Raw genomic sequence first — 19,080 nt, 5'->3', positions numbered from 1 at the left:
GGGGCAGCTGCGGCTGCGGGAGCGGCCCACCCGCCTCCTCCCTTCGCGCTCCCTCACAGCCATGGCGGCGCCGGAGGTCGCGGCGGCGGTGGCGGCCGCGGGCGGGTGAGCGCCCGAGGAAGAGGCGGCGGCGGCGTCTGAGGCGGCCGGTGGGCGAGGCGGTTCGGCGGAGCCCGGCCCGGGAGGAGGATGCGCGAGTACAAGGTGGTGGTTCTGGGCTCGGGCGGGGTGGGGAAGTCGGCGCTGACCGTGCAGTTCGTCACCGGCACCTTCATCGAGAAGTACGACCCCACCATCGAGGACTTCTACCGCAAGGAGATCGAGGTGGACGCCTCGCCCTCCGTGCTGGAGATCCTGGACACGGCCGGCACCGAGCAGTTCGCCTCCATGCGGGACCTGTACATCAAGAACGGGCAGGGCTTCATCCTGGTCTACAGCCTCGTCAACCAGCAGAGCTTCCAGGACATCCGCCCCATGCGAGACCAGATCATCCGCGTCAAGAGGTGAGGATGGGGGCGGTGGGGGGGGGGAAGACCCCACCTTGGCTAGGAGAGACCCCTCGCTTTCCCTCACCCAAATCCCAGTTTTCCTGCCTCCTCTGCGTTTCCCTGTTTCCTCTGCGTTGCTCCCACCTAGTCCTCTTTGCCTGTTGCCCAGCAGTTCTCCTCCTCCTCCTCCTCACTGCTCTGCAGGGAGCTCTCTACCATCCTTGGGGATCCCCTTCCAGGACCGGGGACCCTCATCCAGCACCATTTCCTTCTGCCTTATTCCTCCAGATGGGCCCTTCTGCCCTCGCTTAAGGTGTCAAAACCTACCTGCCCTGGCAGAAAAAAACCCTACCATCCCTCAGACCAATCCCACACATCCTGACTGGTTCAGCTTCACCCCCTCCCTGCCTGCAGGTAGCGCTCTCTAAATACTGCAGGGAGACTTGCCTACCTCTTAACACCCAAACCTGCATCCCCTGCTCAGTATGTCAACCGATTTCCTGCCCTTTGTGTGCTGCCAGAATGTAATTGCATGCCCAGTTAGTATCCTACACTGCATCCTTCCTTGGGAACCTGGTGAGAAATCTTGTCATTCCTGTTCACCCACATTATATATTTTTTTTTATCCACATGGCGTCTTACTTCAGATCTATCTGTCCTCTGTGCCCTTGCCTTGCCTATCTTTAATTCTGTTCCCATGCACAGAGCTTTCAGTTCTTCATTCCACCCACTTCTGGAGCTCTGTGTTGCATCTCCCAACAGCCTGCACAACTTCTGCAAGACCTGACTGCAACATTGGCATATTTACCTCCAGCTTTCTTTATCTAGGCTTTCAGCATTCATAAACCATGCTGGTTACCTTGCATGTTCCTTAATACACCTTCCTCTTTCCTATGTTTTTGTACATGTGTCTACACATCAACTTGAATATAAAGTACACCTCTTATATCCTGTTCTTGTTGCCTAGATTTCTGCTTTATAAAAGCATTCTCTCTGCCTGGATTGTTGCCTATTCACATGTGCATAACAGATGCCCATCCCTCCAACTATCCATCAGACAAGTGGTTTGGGATTTCTTACTTTCTACTTCTGAAAGCAACTTAACTCTGCCTAAAAGCACTAAAAATAATTTTACCCATAGTAAACACTATCTTTCCTTGTAATATTGGAGCCAGTGTCCTGATGGGGGTGTTCCATCCGGCTGGATCAAATTGGGGTGTTTCCTTGATTCTCTGGTTGTTAATTTACTTTTTTTTTTTTTTTTGCAAGGTTTAATAAGATGGCATTAGAGAAAAGCTTTACGCTTTGACTCTTCATACTGAAGTCATTCAGGCAAGATCTTTGACATCCTAATCAGCATGAAAAACATATTTCCAGAAGCTGCATCTCTTCAAAAATTCCTGATAATTATTAGTATTAAGGCTGCAGAATTTTTAAATGATAATTGATGTTCCTGTCAGCATCCGCTTATTTCAATGTCTACACGTCTAGATGGATGCCTTAATCTGCTTTAAAATCAGCCCTAAAACGTTAAGTGCTGAAAAGGTTTTGAAGGTCCAACCTCTTACATTATGATAGAATCTGCTCATGTCTAAATACTGAAAGATTACCCTCTTAAGCCTCTTTGCTGCTATTTCACAGTACTGTACTATGCCCAGTGCGGTTCAAAATGAACAAGAAAGATAACTGTTAAAAAGCAATAAAATACTGGAATAACTTCAAAGTTTGAAACTTAGTAACCAAATGCAAAACATACCTTGGCAGTAAAATAAAAAGGTACAGGCCTTGCAGTTTGCCAAAAGCCCAGCCGTTAAAAATGGTGTTGACAAGCTTATGAATGTATATAAGAGTTGTACCTGGTGGGCCTCCTTGGGGAGCAAATTCTGTAGTGCAACTGTAGAGAAGGTCTTGATTTGGGCATCCTCAATTCTGATTTCACATAGACTCTGAACTCTGGAGAAGAGCAGACAAAATGCCTCTGGGGCAAGAAATAAATGGAATGAAACAGCTTGTCTTGTTCAAGAGTGGGGAGGCAGTGGCACCTGTATTCTCTGCCCCATATAAAGAATTGCATCTGGTTTAAAGGAGCATATTCCCAAACCCTAAGCATGGTGAGTTTTCCTGCCATCCAAGCCTCCTCACAAGAAAGAGTGTCATTTGCCTCATTTGAAAGTGGGCAGGAACAGACAAGTACAGGGGGCTGGGAAACCATGGTCCTTTCCCCTAGAAGTTATAGCATTTATTATATTAACAACAGTAGTTTTAGGCACAATATCTAATCTACTTTAACCCATAGCCTTTAAGCATATGATTGTCACGTCCAGCATAATGTCTCCCATAGCAGCTTTAGGATTGGGAGTGCAGGAGAGGAAAACACAGATATCACAGTATAAAATTCCTTCCTAATCTTAACACACCATTATTAAGGCACATCTGTAAATGTATTTATTTTTACGTAATTGTGGGGTTTTTTTGGTCCTATGACTCTGCTAGTGATGCTATCTCTGGAATTCATTAATCTCTCCCAGGATATGTTGTGGAATCTATTCCTTGAGGGAAATAGAATTTTAAGCAATAGTAGAAAAATCACAATTAACAACTATTATTGAAATTCCATTGGTGGCAGTACCAGTGGACATAGTTTTTTTCAAACTGCCAAACTGTTCCAATCAGAATAGATGGGCTCTCTTAGTTTATTAAGATGCTATTGCATTATGTTGTTAATGTGACCAGTTGGTGACATTTTATTAATGACTCTTCTGTCCCCTGTCCCAGATCCAGAAATGCAATATATCTTTCCTTAAAGCTTTGTTTTCAACATTCACTAGTAGAAGACATACAACTGGGTTAGTTGTTTTTCCCTTGGTTAGAAACATTTTAAGATACCTAGATAAAAGCAAGTACAAGTAGGAACAAGCAGTTCATGGTGGGGGAAAATAATCCCTCTATCCCTCTGTTGTTAGGGAAGTATGCAGAGAAATGATGACCAAATACCTACCAATGTAGCCTGTACTTTACCAGGCTGTGCACCATGCAGAACATCTTTTGCCGTATTCTGAACTCACTTCCTGGTTCTGCTGGAATAAGCACCACCACCATTTTCCTGGGCACCAGAATCCACCCCCAACTGTGTGTGGTCTACTAATGGGCCCACCACCTGGGAATTACAGAGCTAATCTGTACCACTGTTCTTACAAATAAATTTAACCATAGGCTTTCTGTATTTACACGTGAAATACCAATATAGTTACTGATTTTTCATTATGATTTTTCATTATTCTTCTGTTTTCTACAAAATGCTACTGACCTTGGGATGAGCAGTGGTTTCAGACTAAGGAAGCTTAAGCCATTTATGCTTCTGGTTAAAATGCTATTCTCACCTGCATGTGTGATACCTGGTTACTTTTCAGTCTGTATTTTTGTCCACGTATATCTGATAAACATTGTAAAGATACATGGTCTGTGTTTCTTTTGACATTTCCACAGTTCCAGTAGAGAACAGAAAGCCATCAATTTGTGGAATTTGTCTGAAATCTTTTGAGGAAATTCTGTGGCTATTTTTTAGCTTAGACTATATGCTATTTTTAAAATATAAATTAGCATCAAGTCTCAAAACTTGATAGGATCTGTCATCCTCAAAACTAACCAATCATAGTATATGAGACAGTGTCAGAATCCAGATGACTGATTGCTATTGCAGCTCCCATGTACGCTCATATGCCCCATTCCCCAAATAGGGTGGATATTTTCAAGCAATATCAACTTAAGAACTCCAGTGAGACTAGTCAAAGGTTCTTGTTAGTAGAACTGAAAAAGCCCACTGCCTGTGCACCAGGCAAGGCAATTACAAACAGGTTGTGACAGTTTCCAGGTCCTTGGTAAAGTGTATAGAACTTGCTATTTTTTGGGTTGTCTTATTACACTACTTGAAATTTTGAAACACAGGTTGCATCACAACAGAACAACGTGTGTCAATAAAGTGAGCTCTACTAGTTACACAGTGCCTTGTTTGCCACCAACTCTAGCTGCCCTCCATTACTTCCTCACAGATGTCATAACAAGAAGAATGGGGTTCCTATCTGGATCTGCCAGTTTGCATGCTTCCTTGGGGGAAGTGTTCCTCCTCCTGGCTTGGAGACTTTCCGTGCAATTTGGCAGATACAGAGATCGTATGTGGAATGTCTTCTGCAGCATCCGTGTCAGTCTACACATCTTTTAGCAGTAATCATGCTCAAACTACTGTAATATAATGAACCACAGAATGGACCTTACTGTAAATCTCAGTGCTGATTTCAGGCTAATTCAAGTAATCATTATTCAATGTTAAGATGTGGATTGAGAAGTGTTCGGGTTTTTTGTTTCCAGGCATGTTATGAAATGATCATGAGACTATTTTACCATGTGTTTCCACCCAGTGACCATGATATTAGTGTTTTGGAAACACTACGTAATTTTCACACAGTGAAAAATTACGTAACCGTATATCTAGAGGAGAAAGTTCAAGTTATGTACACTCAGTCCATATCTTGCAACCTGAAGAGAGTCATAAATGTTGGTTCTTGTGCAACTAAATCTCCAAAACCTTGTGCCTTGTCTTTCACGAAACTTGCAAAAAGATTGTCAGTCTTTGAAATATCACCTTCGATACCAATTGTAGTAAAAAGTAGACATCTGCTGAATCTGTATCTTGTCCTGCTAAAACTACGGATGTAGTATTGTAGTACCTCCGCCTTTCTTGGCAAGATATCCACCCCTGTAGTCTATAATTGAGCATGCTTAGTTCTGAAGCCGAAGATAGCAAGCCACAGTAACACGGGCAGGAATCTTTTAAAGGAAAAAGCACAACAACAAATTTAGGGCAGAAAATTTAGCCTGGATAGCTCAGATCATAAGAATGCCAAGGTTTCAGGCATTGTTAAGATTGTTTTTGAGCTGACTAGGGATAGCTCAGAGTATGAGACTCTTTATCTCAGGCTTGTGTGTTTGAGCCCCGTGTTGGGCAAAAAGATTTCTGCATTGCTTGGAATTTCACTACGTGACCCTTGTGGTCCCTTCCAACTCCACGATTCTATGAATCTATGATATTAGATAAGAATATACATGTGATGTATTTTCATGTTGCAGCATGATCCAGTAAGTGTTTAGGACAGTGATGTACTCCCCTTCTACAGACTGGAGAAAGTGCTGCTAATTGTGATGTTTTGAAGATTTCACTATGCATTTTCCCCCTGCAGCTGGAGACTTGCTGGGGCAAAAGCACCTAAGCTGATTCATTTGTGGTCCTACTGTCATTTCAACATTTTATTTTATTTTTAAGAAAGAGCCCCAGTAGCTTCCAGAATACATTCAATGTTCAGCCTATGCTTGGCCCAGTTATTGTCTGAAACCTCCATCATATCTTTATTTTAAATGCCGAAAGGTTCAGAAGTTAGAGATAATGATATTGGGTTGGGACCAGACCAAGTTGAACTTTGTTCTGATGGGTTTCACTAGGAACACAAGGCTGGATCCAAAGTGCATCCGGGGACTTTTTGAAACTGACTTCTTGTCCCCTTCTCCCTACAGTAGCCATCTAGTTTTCAGGGAACCTGCCAGTCTCCTGCACAACAGATCACCCTATTTGGCAGGTTCCCTCATTTTCAGACGACCATTTTGCAGGGTCAACTGCTGTGAGAAGGAGAGGGACACAGAAAGCAGCTTCTGCCAGTCCTATTGTGCACACTAAAACTTTGATCCCGTCCTAAGTCATTACTAACTTTTCCAATGAAATAGGAAACTTGGTTTAACCAAATTTTGGTTAATTAAAATTTTTCTTGAATTCTTTGCAAAATATTTTCTCATTATGGATAATTTATTCTTCCCCAACAACTACATATTTTAAAAAGAAACGTACATTCTAAGTACCTGAAAATTCTATTTTTTATATTCGAATCATTTTTCAATGTCTGTCATTACAGAAATAATAATTCTCAGTTTTAACAACATGGATATTGTTGATTCTAACAGGTTCAAGCCATAGAAACGGTCTTGAGAAATAAATGGAACTCATAATGAAAAGGCGAGTCAACAGTTTTTTGCCAGTACAGGTGACCAATTCACCTAAAGAGCAGGTGACTAATTCAACAAAGGCTAAAAAGGATATACCAGTGTAAGCTTTCAAAAGTTAAAATAGTTTGCTTACAGAAGCACAGATTAAGAAATGTTTTGTAGGAGAAGGAGCAGATATCATTTATAATTACTAGGTAGAGTTTGACACATCACTTGCATGCTAGAACAGCGATTGCAGTGAAACTGGGTTTTAAAATGTTTGTACAGTTATCAGGATAAGATTTCCCCCCCTTAAGGCTTGCACTTTCCCAGAAAGGATTTTTGTGGTTCGTTGAGAGGTTTTCCAAACACTATATGGCTTTTTGGCACAGCAGATTAAAATCCTCTTTGCAATGAGGTGTTTGGGAAAGATTGCGTATTTTTCTAGGGAATAAGAAAATATGTTGTTGTAGCTTCAAAGACGTCATCAGAATTCTCAGGCGCTCTGTAATTCCATTTTATATATGGGGTAGGGTGGGACAAAAGGGACTTCAGTGTAAGTATATGTATTCTGGATCAGACCCAAGACCTAACTAATGGACCCATTTCTCACAAGGATCAGTCAAATGTCACTAGGAAGTCCACAAATATAATATGAGGGCAATAAGTTGCTCCTGCAGTTGTTCCATGGGCACTGGTGTTTAGAGTCGTGCTGCTTCTGGTCTTGGAGGTAACATATAGCAGTAATAATAATAGTAATGGTACAACAACAACAATAATTTTATTATTTATGTGCTGTCCATTTGTGTTGCCCCAGCCACTCTGGGCTGCTCCCAACAAAATATTTTAAAAAAATAAAACATCAGCTATTTTTAAAAAAAATTCCCTGAACAGGGCTGCCTAATTCCGTTTTAGAGATATCTGAGTTGACGGACTCCACCCCATAATTTGGCAATGGATTCTTAAATTTTAATTATGTGTTGTGTGAACTAGCACCTTTTTTGCCTGTCCGGAACTTCCCACTATTCGTCTTCGTTGGAGAAACCAAGGTTCCAGTATTTCTGAGAGGTAGAAAAGCACCTCTCTCTAACCACTTTCTCCACATCAGGAATAATTTTACATCATCTACATTTGTATAATGCGAAGCAACAAAAATGGTGAATAGTTGGATGAATAGTAAGAAGTTGCAACTACAGTCGTACTTTGTTTTGTGACCAGGATCCGTTCCGCAGCCCTAGCCGCTAGCCAAAAAGAATGCAGGGCAAAGCGCCGTGTCTGCGCACACCCACAGAGCAGTTTGCGTTTCTGCGCATGTGCGAGCAGCAAACCCGGAAGTAATCTGTTCCGGTAATTCCGGGTTTGCCACGGACATTTGCCAGAATGGACACTAGACAAGTTATTATTGTAAATGACAGCTTTCCTTATGTCTGATTTAGTGCTATGTGGGCTGGCACGATCCAAAGTATCTAGATAGAGCCAAGTTTGGGAAGGCTAGCTTATGCATTAGAACAATGGTTCCCAGTTGGTGGTCCCTGGACCCCAGGCGGTCCATGGCACCATTCACATAACCAAAACTACCATAGAGATATCTAAATTTTCAAAGGTAGAGGGTCCATGGCTTGCCTTTGGAAAAACAGTGCATCCACAGTAGGAACCACTGCATTAGAAGTTTGTAGTGGCATTACTTAATCACATAATATGGTGGTTGTAGAGCAGGCATAGGAAAACTCGACCCTCCAGATGTTTTGGGACTACAACTCCCATCATCCCTAGCTAACAGGACCAGTGGGCAGGGATGATGGGAATTGTAGTTCAAAACATCTGGAGGACTGAGTTTGCTATGCCTGTTGTAGAGCATCCTAGATTTCCATTGATTCCTACGTGTTGTTTTATCCTTGGAAAAGATTTGTATACCTAGATCAGCCAGCTGACTCTTCTGCTTGTATCTACAGTGGTACCTCGGGTTAAGTACTTAATTCATTACGGAGGTCCGTTCTTAACCTGAAACTGTTCTTAACCTGAAGCACCACTTTAGCTAATGGGACCTCCTGCTGCCACCGGAGCACAATTTCTGTTCTCATCCTGAACCAAAGTTCTTAACCCGAGGTACTATTTCTGGGTTAGCGGAGTCTGTAACCTGAAGCGTATGTAACCCAAGGTACCACTGTATTCCCAAGATCACTTTAAAAGTTGTTTGTGCAGAAGTAGCAGCCATGCATCTTGCAAGAGTTAGGGTTGGGAGCATTAACTGATACACATTGTAAATTATTGTAGTTAAAATGTAGATTTTGGTCTGATCTATTCTTCAGTTACGATTATCGCATTTGAAAGGTTGCTTTTTGTATGGCCATAATGTTTTCTTGGAAATGAAATATATGGGGCAACAACTGCCAAGTTTTGCTTCTACACACTCTGAAATCTCCATATCTAGACTTTGAACAGGGAGTGAATCAATGGATTTTATTCACAGTCAGAATTAGTACAATAATTGCAAATAGGAACATTTAAAACTGGAATTTTCTTTCTATATTAATGGAACCCAAACACATCTGCACTTCTGGAAAAATAATTACTGCAGTAGAAATCCAGGCATTGGTTTTAGGGAGAAATAGTTTCAGCAGTAGACTTTGAATTATATCTGAAATATAACTTAGTTCCAGTTCATCCTAATGGAAAGACACTTTCACTCGGCATGCATAGGTGCTATGTGGAAAATGTTCATTGTACACACAATCAAAATAGTTGGTAGCCTTGAATTTTAGGTACCAAATAACTTGAGATGGGCAAGTTGCTGAGATCATTCCACTTCTCTGATGTTCTGAGTAATTGCATGGTGAGGGAGGAAGAGGAGACCAGATACAGTGGTGCCTCGCAAGACGGAAAACCCGCTAGACGAAAGGGTTTTCCGTTTTTGAGCTGCTTCGCAAGACGATTTTCCCTATGGGCTTGCTTCACAAGACAAAAACGTCTTGCGAGTGTTCCGATTTTTTTCCGCTCCCCCCCTTTTTCTAAGCCGCTAATAGCCTTTTAGCCGCTAAGCCGCTAATAGCCGCTAAGCCGCTAATAGCCACTAAACCGCTAATAGCGCTAATCCGCTAAGCCGCTAATAGGGCTGCTTCGCAAGACGAAAAAACCGCTAGACGAAGAGACTCGCGGAACGGATTAATTTCATCTTGCGAGGCACCACTGTAATATGGTTCAGATATGAGCTGCCTGATATATGAGAAAATCCTGGCTTCCTAAATACTGGCTTCTAGGTCCTAGGAATTTGAAATGTTTTCCCAGCAGTGTTATATTTTAAATAAAAGTTCACTCTAAGGCCAATCCCTCCAGGAAGTGATAGTTGAACTCTTAAGTAATAAATATCTACAAATTACATGTCTGGTAGCCAAATTTGCTTTGGCAGCCAAGAAGCTCTGCTTCCATTATGTTAAAGCATTGAAATTCTAAAATTCTGCATCCTTATTTAATGGGGATAATATGCCACCAGTTGGTTAAAGTCTGAAAAAGTAATTCACCGTAATACATTTTCCTGACATTAAACCTGTAAAAATGCATGTCATCTTTGGATAACAATATTATCTGTCTATTTCGCTTTTTACTTCTGGCACATGTATTTATGTGCCATACAAAATCTGGGCCTCTTGGCTTCCTTAGGTGAAATAAAATATATGTTTCTTTGGGAAATCTCGGTGTTTGTTTAAAAGTAGACTTCCATGTGTTGATTGTACAGAAGATTCTAGAAACTTTATTATGCCCAAGCAATATTTTCCAGTTGTGGCCTCTCTGTCATTTATGTACCAGAAACTGCTCAGGGAACCAAGGCATATATTGAGAAAGATGTGTGATGTACACTAGAAAAACATTCCTGTTTCATAGCCTAAGATGTGAGCTACATCAGAGAAGGATAAGGAGAATTATGAAAAGGAGTAAATTTTTTGGCCTGATCAAAGGTGGGGAAATGGTTTGTTGTATGAATGGGTGGGTGGGTGGGTGTGCAGGAGGGGGTAAATTTAAACCACATTTCCCATTTGTATTCAGGATATTTTGTAAACAAAAGTGCACACTAATTGGCATCATCATAGCAAGCTGACCTACAAATGAGCAGAGCTTTTATGCCGCCTAGGAGGGTGATCCAGAGTTTCTGTTCATCCAGCCCATGTATCTTGTGGGCTATGGTATTCCATGGATGGAATCCAAAGGATTTCCTTCCCCTTGATGCTGTTTTCCCAAGAAATATTTAAGACAGCAGCAGTGGTGTTTGTACTGAGGTCCTGCTATCATAGAAATTTAAAAATAAAAAATGAACTTGCATCAATTCAGAATTGTTTTTTTCTCCTTCAGCCATTTGATTTTTATCAAATGAACCCTCTGCCTGTCTTCTGCAAGAGACATTTTCAGAGACGGATGTTAGTGCAGTGTGCTGGATTTTGAGCCGCTGTTCAGTTGATTTGTGATAGTTTGCTGGTGTTTTGTATTTGGGGGGGGGGCGGTCCAGAGGTTGATGTAATTATTTTGGGGGAAAATGTCTTTTCTAGAAAGAACCATTGCTCTGGATATTTAGGTTCTAGCTCCGTGCTTCTCACACTTCTTGAGTTGGAGTGCCGGAGGGTTGCCCATCTAGATAAACTCTTTATTGAGTCCCCACTATAGGGTAGAATCCAGAGTGCTGCATGTGAAATCCTGCACATGGTCTATGATTGCTGAGGACCTCCATTCCTTCTCCAGGCCTTCAAACCCCTCCCAAAACGTCTTGGGAAATGTGCTTCTTCTTCTTGGTACCTGTGCAGTCAAACACATGGGTCATGTACATGCACTGAGCCTCATTCAGGAACATTCTCAAGCTGCCTTAAGAGTTCTGGCAGGTGTCCCACTCCAGAACTTCAAAGATGATTTAAGATCAGATATTCAAGAGGGAAGTTGAATATCCAGTAGTCCCACCCTCCATGTGCACACATCAAGAGATTTTATAGTGGATTATTGAAGCTCAGATATTCATGGGAAATTCAAGGTTTAAAGGAAATGCTATGTCTCTCTATCCCTGAGATTTTGACATAAGACTTAACAGCAAATTATTCTTCAATGAAATGTGTTGTTTTTAAAGGAAAGTCTTATCAATCAACATCTGTGCTGTTGTCAGAATTTTCCGTTTAGTAATTCTCTTAGAGTACATAGCTGATTGGCAGTCTTCAAATGTTGTAATTGTCATTACTAAGTTGGGTTTGCATGCATAGGCAGCAAATATTGTGGTTTAAACATGCTCTGCTCAGTCCTCAGGCCTCATTGGGGCGAGGGATGGCGATCATAATACTCTGCTTTTCACTGAAGATGAGAGATTGCGTTAGAATCGGTAGACTTTAATTCAGTATCTGTTAGCTCTCCTCTCTGCTGAAAGCTTCTGTGCATAAAAGGGTTAGAACATTCTTTACTATTTGTAACTATCCAATGTAACATAGAGATTCAAAGAAAGCTGGTGATCCTAAAGAAATGCTTCGTATTTGGGGGATGTTCTAAAAAGAGTTGTGTAGTGTACAGTCAAGCATATTTTATATCTTACCATCCAGAGTGGCATCGGCTTGGTTCACACAGTGCTAAACCAGATTTAGTAGCAAATCATGGTTAACAATGAGGTGTCTGGCAAGTTCTCACTTAAACCTTTGTTTATTGCATTACAGAATTGTTAAAAGCACTGCTCTTTAACCATAGTTAAGAAGGCGGCCCAGATTCACATATAATTCTTAAGCTATGGTTAATGTTAACTAAGGTATATACCAACTATAAACCTTGATGAATGAGCAACCTTTAACCATAGGTAAATTATCATTAAACTGTTGTGCTGGGTTCACACATAACACTAAACTGTAGTTTAATAAGCCATAGTTTAACACAACATGGTTTAGTGTTGTGTGCAGACCAAGCCATTGTGGTTAATGTTAATTATGAATAGTTTCAAACAAGCCAACTTTTAAACCATGGCTACTGAAACTGGCTTATTTAAAGTAACCATTGTCAATGTGAATTGCATTTCTGAGTCTAGATGACACAGCAAGTTGTGATAAGTGGAAGCTTCTGAATTTGACTGCATGGGAAGCACTCAAGCTCAAGGTTCACGGCAGCTTGTTCCTCCTTATGCACATTGCAGTGCATGGTGGTTTTTAGGTGGTGTTACAAACCAGTGTTCAAAATTTGCCATTTTGCACCTGGATATTGGCCACTTGCAACCAAGTGAAGATTGCCAGGTGTCAGGATGGCGCCTGATGTCTCCACCATCTGGAGGTGCATGCCTGGGAATCCTTGGATCTTGCCTGTTTTCACGCACTAACAACACTTCCTTTAGAATGCTATCTGTGATATTTTAACTGCACAAAAGGGACCCTAGTCCAACTGCCTACAATGCAAGAATCCCACCCGCGGCTGTCCCTGGGTGGGCATTAACTACCAACCTTCTGGTTAACAGCAAGGCACACTGACCCATTGTTCCACTTAAGTGGTTGTACTTCAGGGTTAACTGGCCTTTCTTTAAAATACAGCACAACCTCTCCCCTCCATGAGCAACTCACTTGCCACTGCATGTTGAACATCTGCAAATCCCAAACAAGTGTGAGCATGCAAGGCTTAGGCACCCATAAAAAAGTCTGGTTTTATTATTTCCCCAAATTGCATGTGTTTTGTGTGCATTAAGAAAAAAAATGCCAACATTTGTGGTGGAAACATGTAACCTTTGTATACAACTGTGTTGCTAGAAGGAAGTTCGTGTTACAGCTTCTTTTGCCATGGCTCTATTGATTTCTGCATTGCAGCATTACTTTAAAATAAGGATATTTGGTGAAGCATGAATCATAGATGACTACAGATGTAAAATGTCTCCCAACACTTCTGCTTTCTGAAATGCTGCAAGAACACCATGCACTTTGGTACATTTCAGCACACTGTATCTTTATTCTGGAAGACACATGAATGGCCTCTTTTCTCTACCCACTTCAAAGATTTCCAGTTTAAAATAATATGTGCACATATTGGGGGTGGGAACCAGCCCTGGATCTTGCTGGTTTCTGACAGGTGATTTGTTGGTGCAGTGACAACATTGGTGCAGTGACAACATTACATAAGCTAGGCGCCAAATGGCTCCTTAAACCATGGAATGCCTAGTTGCCATTTGGAGGCCAGACTGCTTGAAAGTCATATTTTTTCAATACAACTTTGGGGTTCCTGAAATTCATTCTGATTGGGCAGCTAAAATATAACAGATAGAATTCCACAGGATGTGTTGGTAGTGTGTGAAAACAGACAAGAGAGTGGGTGCAAGGAGGAATAGAGAAAAGTGGGGGCATAAATGGCCAAACCACTTGGCTCATGTGAACCAAACTATCCTCTCTCTCTCTCTCTCTCTCTCTCTCTCTCTCTCTCTCTCCCTTCCCCTGCCTTATTGAAGCTTTTTAGAGACAAACATGTTGTGGGAAAGTACTAACATTTCAGTAGATGGTTATATACTGATGAACATTCTGTTCTTCATTTTGAAACATCATGTGAAGCAACACTGAAAGTAACTAGAAAACTGGGCTAAAGATTCCCAGAATGAGCCACATTGCCAAATCTTCATTGTAAAGGTAAAGGTACCCCTGCCCGTACGGGCCAGTCTTGACAGACTCTAGGGTTGTGCGCTCATCTCACTCTAGAGGCCAGGAGCCAGCGCTGTCTGCAGACACTTCCGGGTCACGTGGCCAGCGTGACGATGCTGCTCCGGCGAACCGGCACCAGAGCAGCACACGGAAACGCCGTTTGCCTTCCCACTGTACCTATTTATCTACTTGCACTTAAGGGTGCTTTCGAACTGCTACGTGGGCAGGAGCAGGGACCGAACGACGGGAGCTCACCCTGCCGCGGGGATTCGAACCGCCGACCATGCGATCGGCAAGTCCTAGGTGCTGAGGTTTTACCCACAGCGCCACCCACGTCCCTAAAAATCTTCATTGTACCATTTTACCAATCCAAGATTCTGCATCAGTATATTAGGCATCATTGTTTTCCTTAAGATTGCAAAGGGCTTCAACCTTGTTTTTGTATCCAATTGCAGGTATGAGAAGGTGCCTGTAATCCTGGTTGGAAATAAAGTGGACCTGGAGAGTGAGAGGGAAGTTTCGTCAAATGAAGGCAGAGCCCTGGCTGAAGAATGGGGCTGTCCTTTTATGGAGACTTCTGCCAAAAGTAAAACAATGGTGGATGAACTCTTTGCAGAGATTGTCAGACAGATGAACTATGCCTCTCAGCCAGATAAAGATGATCCATGCTGTTCTGCATGTAATATACAATAGCATTCCAAATGATGGAATTGGACCTGATTTGCTGTATTTTTGGTAAGATGATACAACTGACTACTTCGCTTCGTGGTTTAAAATTGGGTCTCTGGGGATAAATCCAAAGTGGAGTAGCAGCATTAACTGCAAGCGGAACATTGAAGTTGATCAGTTTAGTGAAATAATTTGGGATAAGCTTCTACAGTTCACTTGCCTGCAGCACACCAGATCTGTGACACAGCCAACAGATTTACAGGGTGAGCACAAACAGTGTATGTTGGCAACAGTGTATGTTGGCTTTGTCAGACAACAGCTGCTGCTTTAAGTTGTTGTTGATGGTGAATGGGAGAGCACCAGCAAAGACACTTTGCACTCTACATATTCTCCACTGATAAATACAGGTTAACAAAGTGTATGTGTCTGCATATTGAATTTCAGGACTTGTCACTTGTGGCCAAGTTTACTCAGTCAAATATGCTAATTCCATCTTTGACACAAGCGTTAGTAGGATTATTGGCAAGTTGATGTAGTTGGTCCCCCAACCCCCTTTAAATTTGATTCTTTTCTATTATCCCATCATGCGAAAAGGAAAATATTCCACCTGTACTTGAAAGTAAAGAGAGGAGCTCTGAAAAATCAACGGCTTGTGAAGAGAATAGTGGGACACTGGAATGTGTTAAATATTCTGCATTGGTATTCAGAAATGGTGGATTGCTTTGGATGCTGTTCATTCAAGAAACCAAACAACCCTCTGTTTACAAAGTGGGAAATGTCTTCATCTCTTTACTGAAACAGGAAGAAGCAACTGTGATGGGGGTAAAAATTTGCTTAGCCTTACTAACAAGGAAATTTTAGCACATTAACAAGTACCACCTTGTAAGGAAAATGAAGCCATGTTGTATCCAGATGTTCCTTTTGCAGAAACCTCATGGGACTGTCTGAGCATCCTGCATTTTTAAGTTTAAGGATACCAGTTTATTTCTTGCCTTTAAGGGCTACGTCTTTGATGTGATACCTATGGAATTCAAATTTGCTATATTATAGCTTTACTATTGGCAACTGGTTGATTGAATTAACTGTGCAAGTTACTTAGACTCAGAAGTTGAATACACAATGTTGTAATTCCATAGATGAGCAAGGAGAAGGTTCTTGTCTTCAGTTGCCTAACATGCTAGTCAGGTGCTGCCATACAGTGATCCTGTTGCCCTGGTTATTGCCGTGACAAATAGTGAGTGAAACATTGTTTTGAAATGGTGCTCAGCCTCTGGTCTTAATTTTCATAGCAGTGGAATACTTATAATTTGCATGACTTAACAGCACCAGTTATATCTATTCTGATGTTTTACAATCAAGGAAGTTTCCAATCAGAATGTCTAAGTTTGAAATGCTGGAGTGATCATGTTGAGCTGGACCTTTATGGATGATTTTGGCCTTTAAAATGCAATATCACTGAGCCTGTGGTCCAAATACCACCCCACAGTTTGGTTTTGCAGTCTTGTGGAGTAGCTGTGTAGTTTCTTGTGTAGACGAGTGGAGAGGCCTGTATGTGTCTTGTGTGCGTGTCGGTGGGTGAGTGTGTGACTTTTTACAAATGCTGTAATGAACTTGAGTTCTGAGATGTTTGCCTCCATCAGCAGAAAAACAACCTGCAATCTAAAGTGTGTCTAAAGAAACTGAATTCAGAAGCATTTTTTAAAAAGAAATATTGGCAACACTGGGCCACTTTATTTCTGACACTGCGGAACACGTTTAGTTTAGTTCACTTTCTAACAGTTTAAGAAAAATGATGGATGATTATAGGCCACTATTGCCTTAGTCCTTGCATGGTTTTTTCTTTAAATCAAAAACGCAAAGAGTGTAATGCTAAACATGAGGTCCCACTCGAAAAATGTAGCTCCTTCCCAAGCAGCTTGCACAGCCTACGGGGTTGTGGCACATAATGCATAAGCGCATTGATAGCTTGCATGCGGAGAGGGGAACCGTCATGAGTTCATGGTCCCTAAAAGGTTTCAGAAGGAATTGCTTTGTCTCTTAGGAAAATAACCAGCTTTACCATTGAAATAAATGAGATGGACAGATATAACCTAAACATTGATTACATTTTTTGCTTATTCCAAACATGGTTCCTGTCTTGCATGCCAAGTAGTTTATGCAGTCATAACAGTGACACAGGTAAGATGACTGAAAGACATAAATAGCATTTTTGGTAAAAAAAATAATAATGGGCATGCTTTTAATGTGGAAGTCATTGCATAATGTGGTGGATTTGAGCAGAAAAGTACTTCCTTGATAATGCTTGTTGCTGTATTTTAGAGACAAAGCATTGTGTATTCCCACAAATTGTAACAGTTTTATGTGATGTGTAATTCTAAAGAGGCATACTGTGTGCTGCTTGGGTTCTGCTTACATGGTTATAGTGCCCAACCCTGGTGCCCGCCAGATGTTTTGGACTACAAATCCCATGATTCCCAGCCAATATGGCCAGCGGTAAGAGAAAATGGGAGTTGTTGTTCAGACCTTCTGGAGGACACCATGCTGGGGAAATCTACTATAGTGGGACATTAAAGGATGGACTTGGCTAAAATATTTTAAATTGGCAGGAGAGCTGCAGTTACTTACATTGACATGGGGTTTCGCCCCCATGTCATGTGTTTAGGCCAGCAGAGTGAGTCACAGGTCAAATGGGTGTCTTGTGTCACCAGTTATCTAGTGCCAATTCAAGAGGTGCCATTGCTCCTGTGTTGATTTCTCCCTTCCCTCTTTCTAGCCTATTCCAGTGAGGGGCTTCTCCTGGACATGTCTCCGTTGCATCAAGATTTTATCCCTGCCCCACCGCTGGCTGACACTGAAGTTGTGCTTAGAATTAAGTCAGGTGATTTGCCACCCCCCTCTGACCCAGACCACTTGGCATTCCTAGACCCATGCCACTGGGTTAGTCACACTCTTCAAGTATAGACCCTGTAACTTCCTGAAACATATCTCAGTGGTAGCACTCCCTCATGTATAAATGCGCACTAGGGGCACACTGGCATGCATCAGTGCCATTATACTTATGGGGAGTAGCTCGTTAAGGATGACTGCTTATTTTTGTATCCCGATCAGATTCCAATGGTAGTAATTTTTTTGGGGGGTATAACATGCCTTAAAATATTATAATTTAATCCAAAGACCTACTATTCTTTAGCTTTTCTTATAGAGCTTTGTATTTTTCTGCAGCTGGCATTTTTAAGTTTATATTGTCATATAAATGGTTGTAACTTCTTTTGAAAATAGAAAGGGAAAATAATTCCTCCTTTGCCCTTTGCAAACGTTAATCAAACCAGCATAAGTTCTAAAGGTTTTGTGGTTTGTTTCTTTCTTTAGGTAAGGTACCCCCCCTGCCCACCACCCCCAGCAAATATTCATAGCAGCTTTTCAGGCCTTTTTCTTCTGATAGGACCAACAATAGAACAGTCCTTTTACCTACACCCCTAATTCTAAAATTGCCATTAATGTCTGTGGGAAAATGTACTGGTATTTACTTTTCTATGTAACACATGCTGCCTACTGTCATCTTAGGGTGGAGGGATGCATGATTTTTCACCAGTGTGCAGTTGAAGCACCACTTGGACTGTAATTACAAAACTCCATGACAAAGCAAATTTGGCAGCTGCAGGAATTCTAATGTGCATTATTCCTCTGTCAGTTCTTGATCGAGGTTTCCAGAAATGATTGCAGTGTGTTTTTGAAAACTAGGCTTAACCATTGACAATTTGGGATTTCCTAGAGTTGAATAAAGATATTTAACAGTTGATTGTTGAGCTCTGTTACAACTGATAACTGAAAAAAAAAATGCAGCAAGTTTTATAAGGTGTCAGTTGTTTAAATCATGATGTTTCAAAATAAATCAAATTGTACATAGAACTCAATGCAAACTCAGCAGTTGTATTTGGAGTTAAATTATTTTAACAAATAAATTTATTTAATGAAACGTCTGTTGGGGTTCTTTGCACCATTCACTTCCTTCTTTTCTAGCGGAAATAAAAAAAATACAAATCAAAGAGTGACATTCTTTACTATACTCTGCTTGTTCAGAATGCAGCTAGCTCTCGTCTGTCCTAGAAAGGAGCACATTTGCCCTATATTTTTGGTGAGTGGAATTCAAAGTAGATCATTTTGGTAATGCTTTTGTAAGGCATCATATTTCCAAGCACAAAAGGTTGAACTAAAATATCAGCAGTGCACAAAGGGTAATAAAACAGTCCACATACTGATATCAGCCAAGCCTTGAT

The 19,080-nt window shown here is 41.4% G+C and overlaps 1 protein-coding gene across 1 annotated transcript; it reads left to right on the top strand.

The window, feature by feature from the left end:
• The first annotated feature begins 95 nt into the window (after window positions 1-95).
• On the top strand, window positions 96-18,779 carry RAP2A (RAP2A, member of RAS oncogene family). The gene is made up of 2 exons (XM_081198680.1): window positions 96-503; window positions 14,590-18,779. The coding sequence occupies exons 1-2, from the start codon at window positions 190-192 to the stop codon at window positions 14,825-14,827; spliced, it is 552 nt and encodes a 183-aa protein (XP_081054806.1). The 5' UTR covers window positions 96-189; the 3' UTR covers window positions 14,828-18,779.
• The last annotated feature ends 301 nt before the right edge of the window (window positions 18,780-19,080 follow it).

The sequence above is a fragment of the Podarcis bocagei genome (assembly GCF_964188305.1).
Source record: "Podarcis bocagei genome assembly, chromosome: 6".
In the NCBI taxonomy this organism is placed as follows: Eukaryota; Metazoa; Chordata; class Lepidosauria; order Squamata; family Lacertidae; genus Podarcis; species Podarcis bocagei.
The sequence above is the reverse complement of the archived record's forward strand: the minus strand, read 5'-3'. Positions and strand labels throughout refer to the sequence as shown.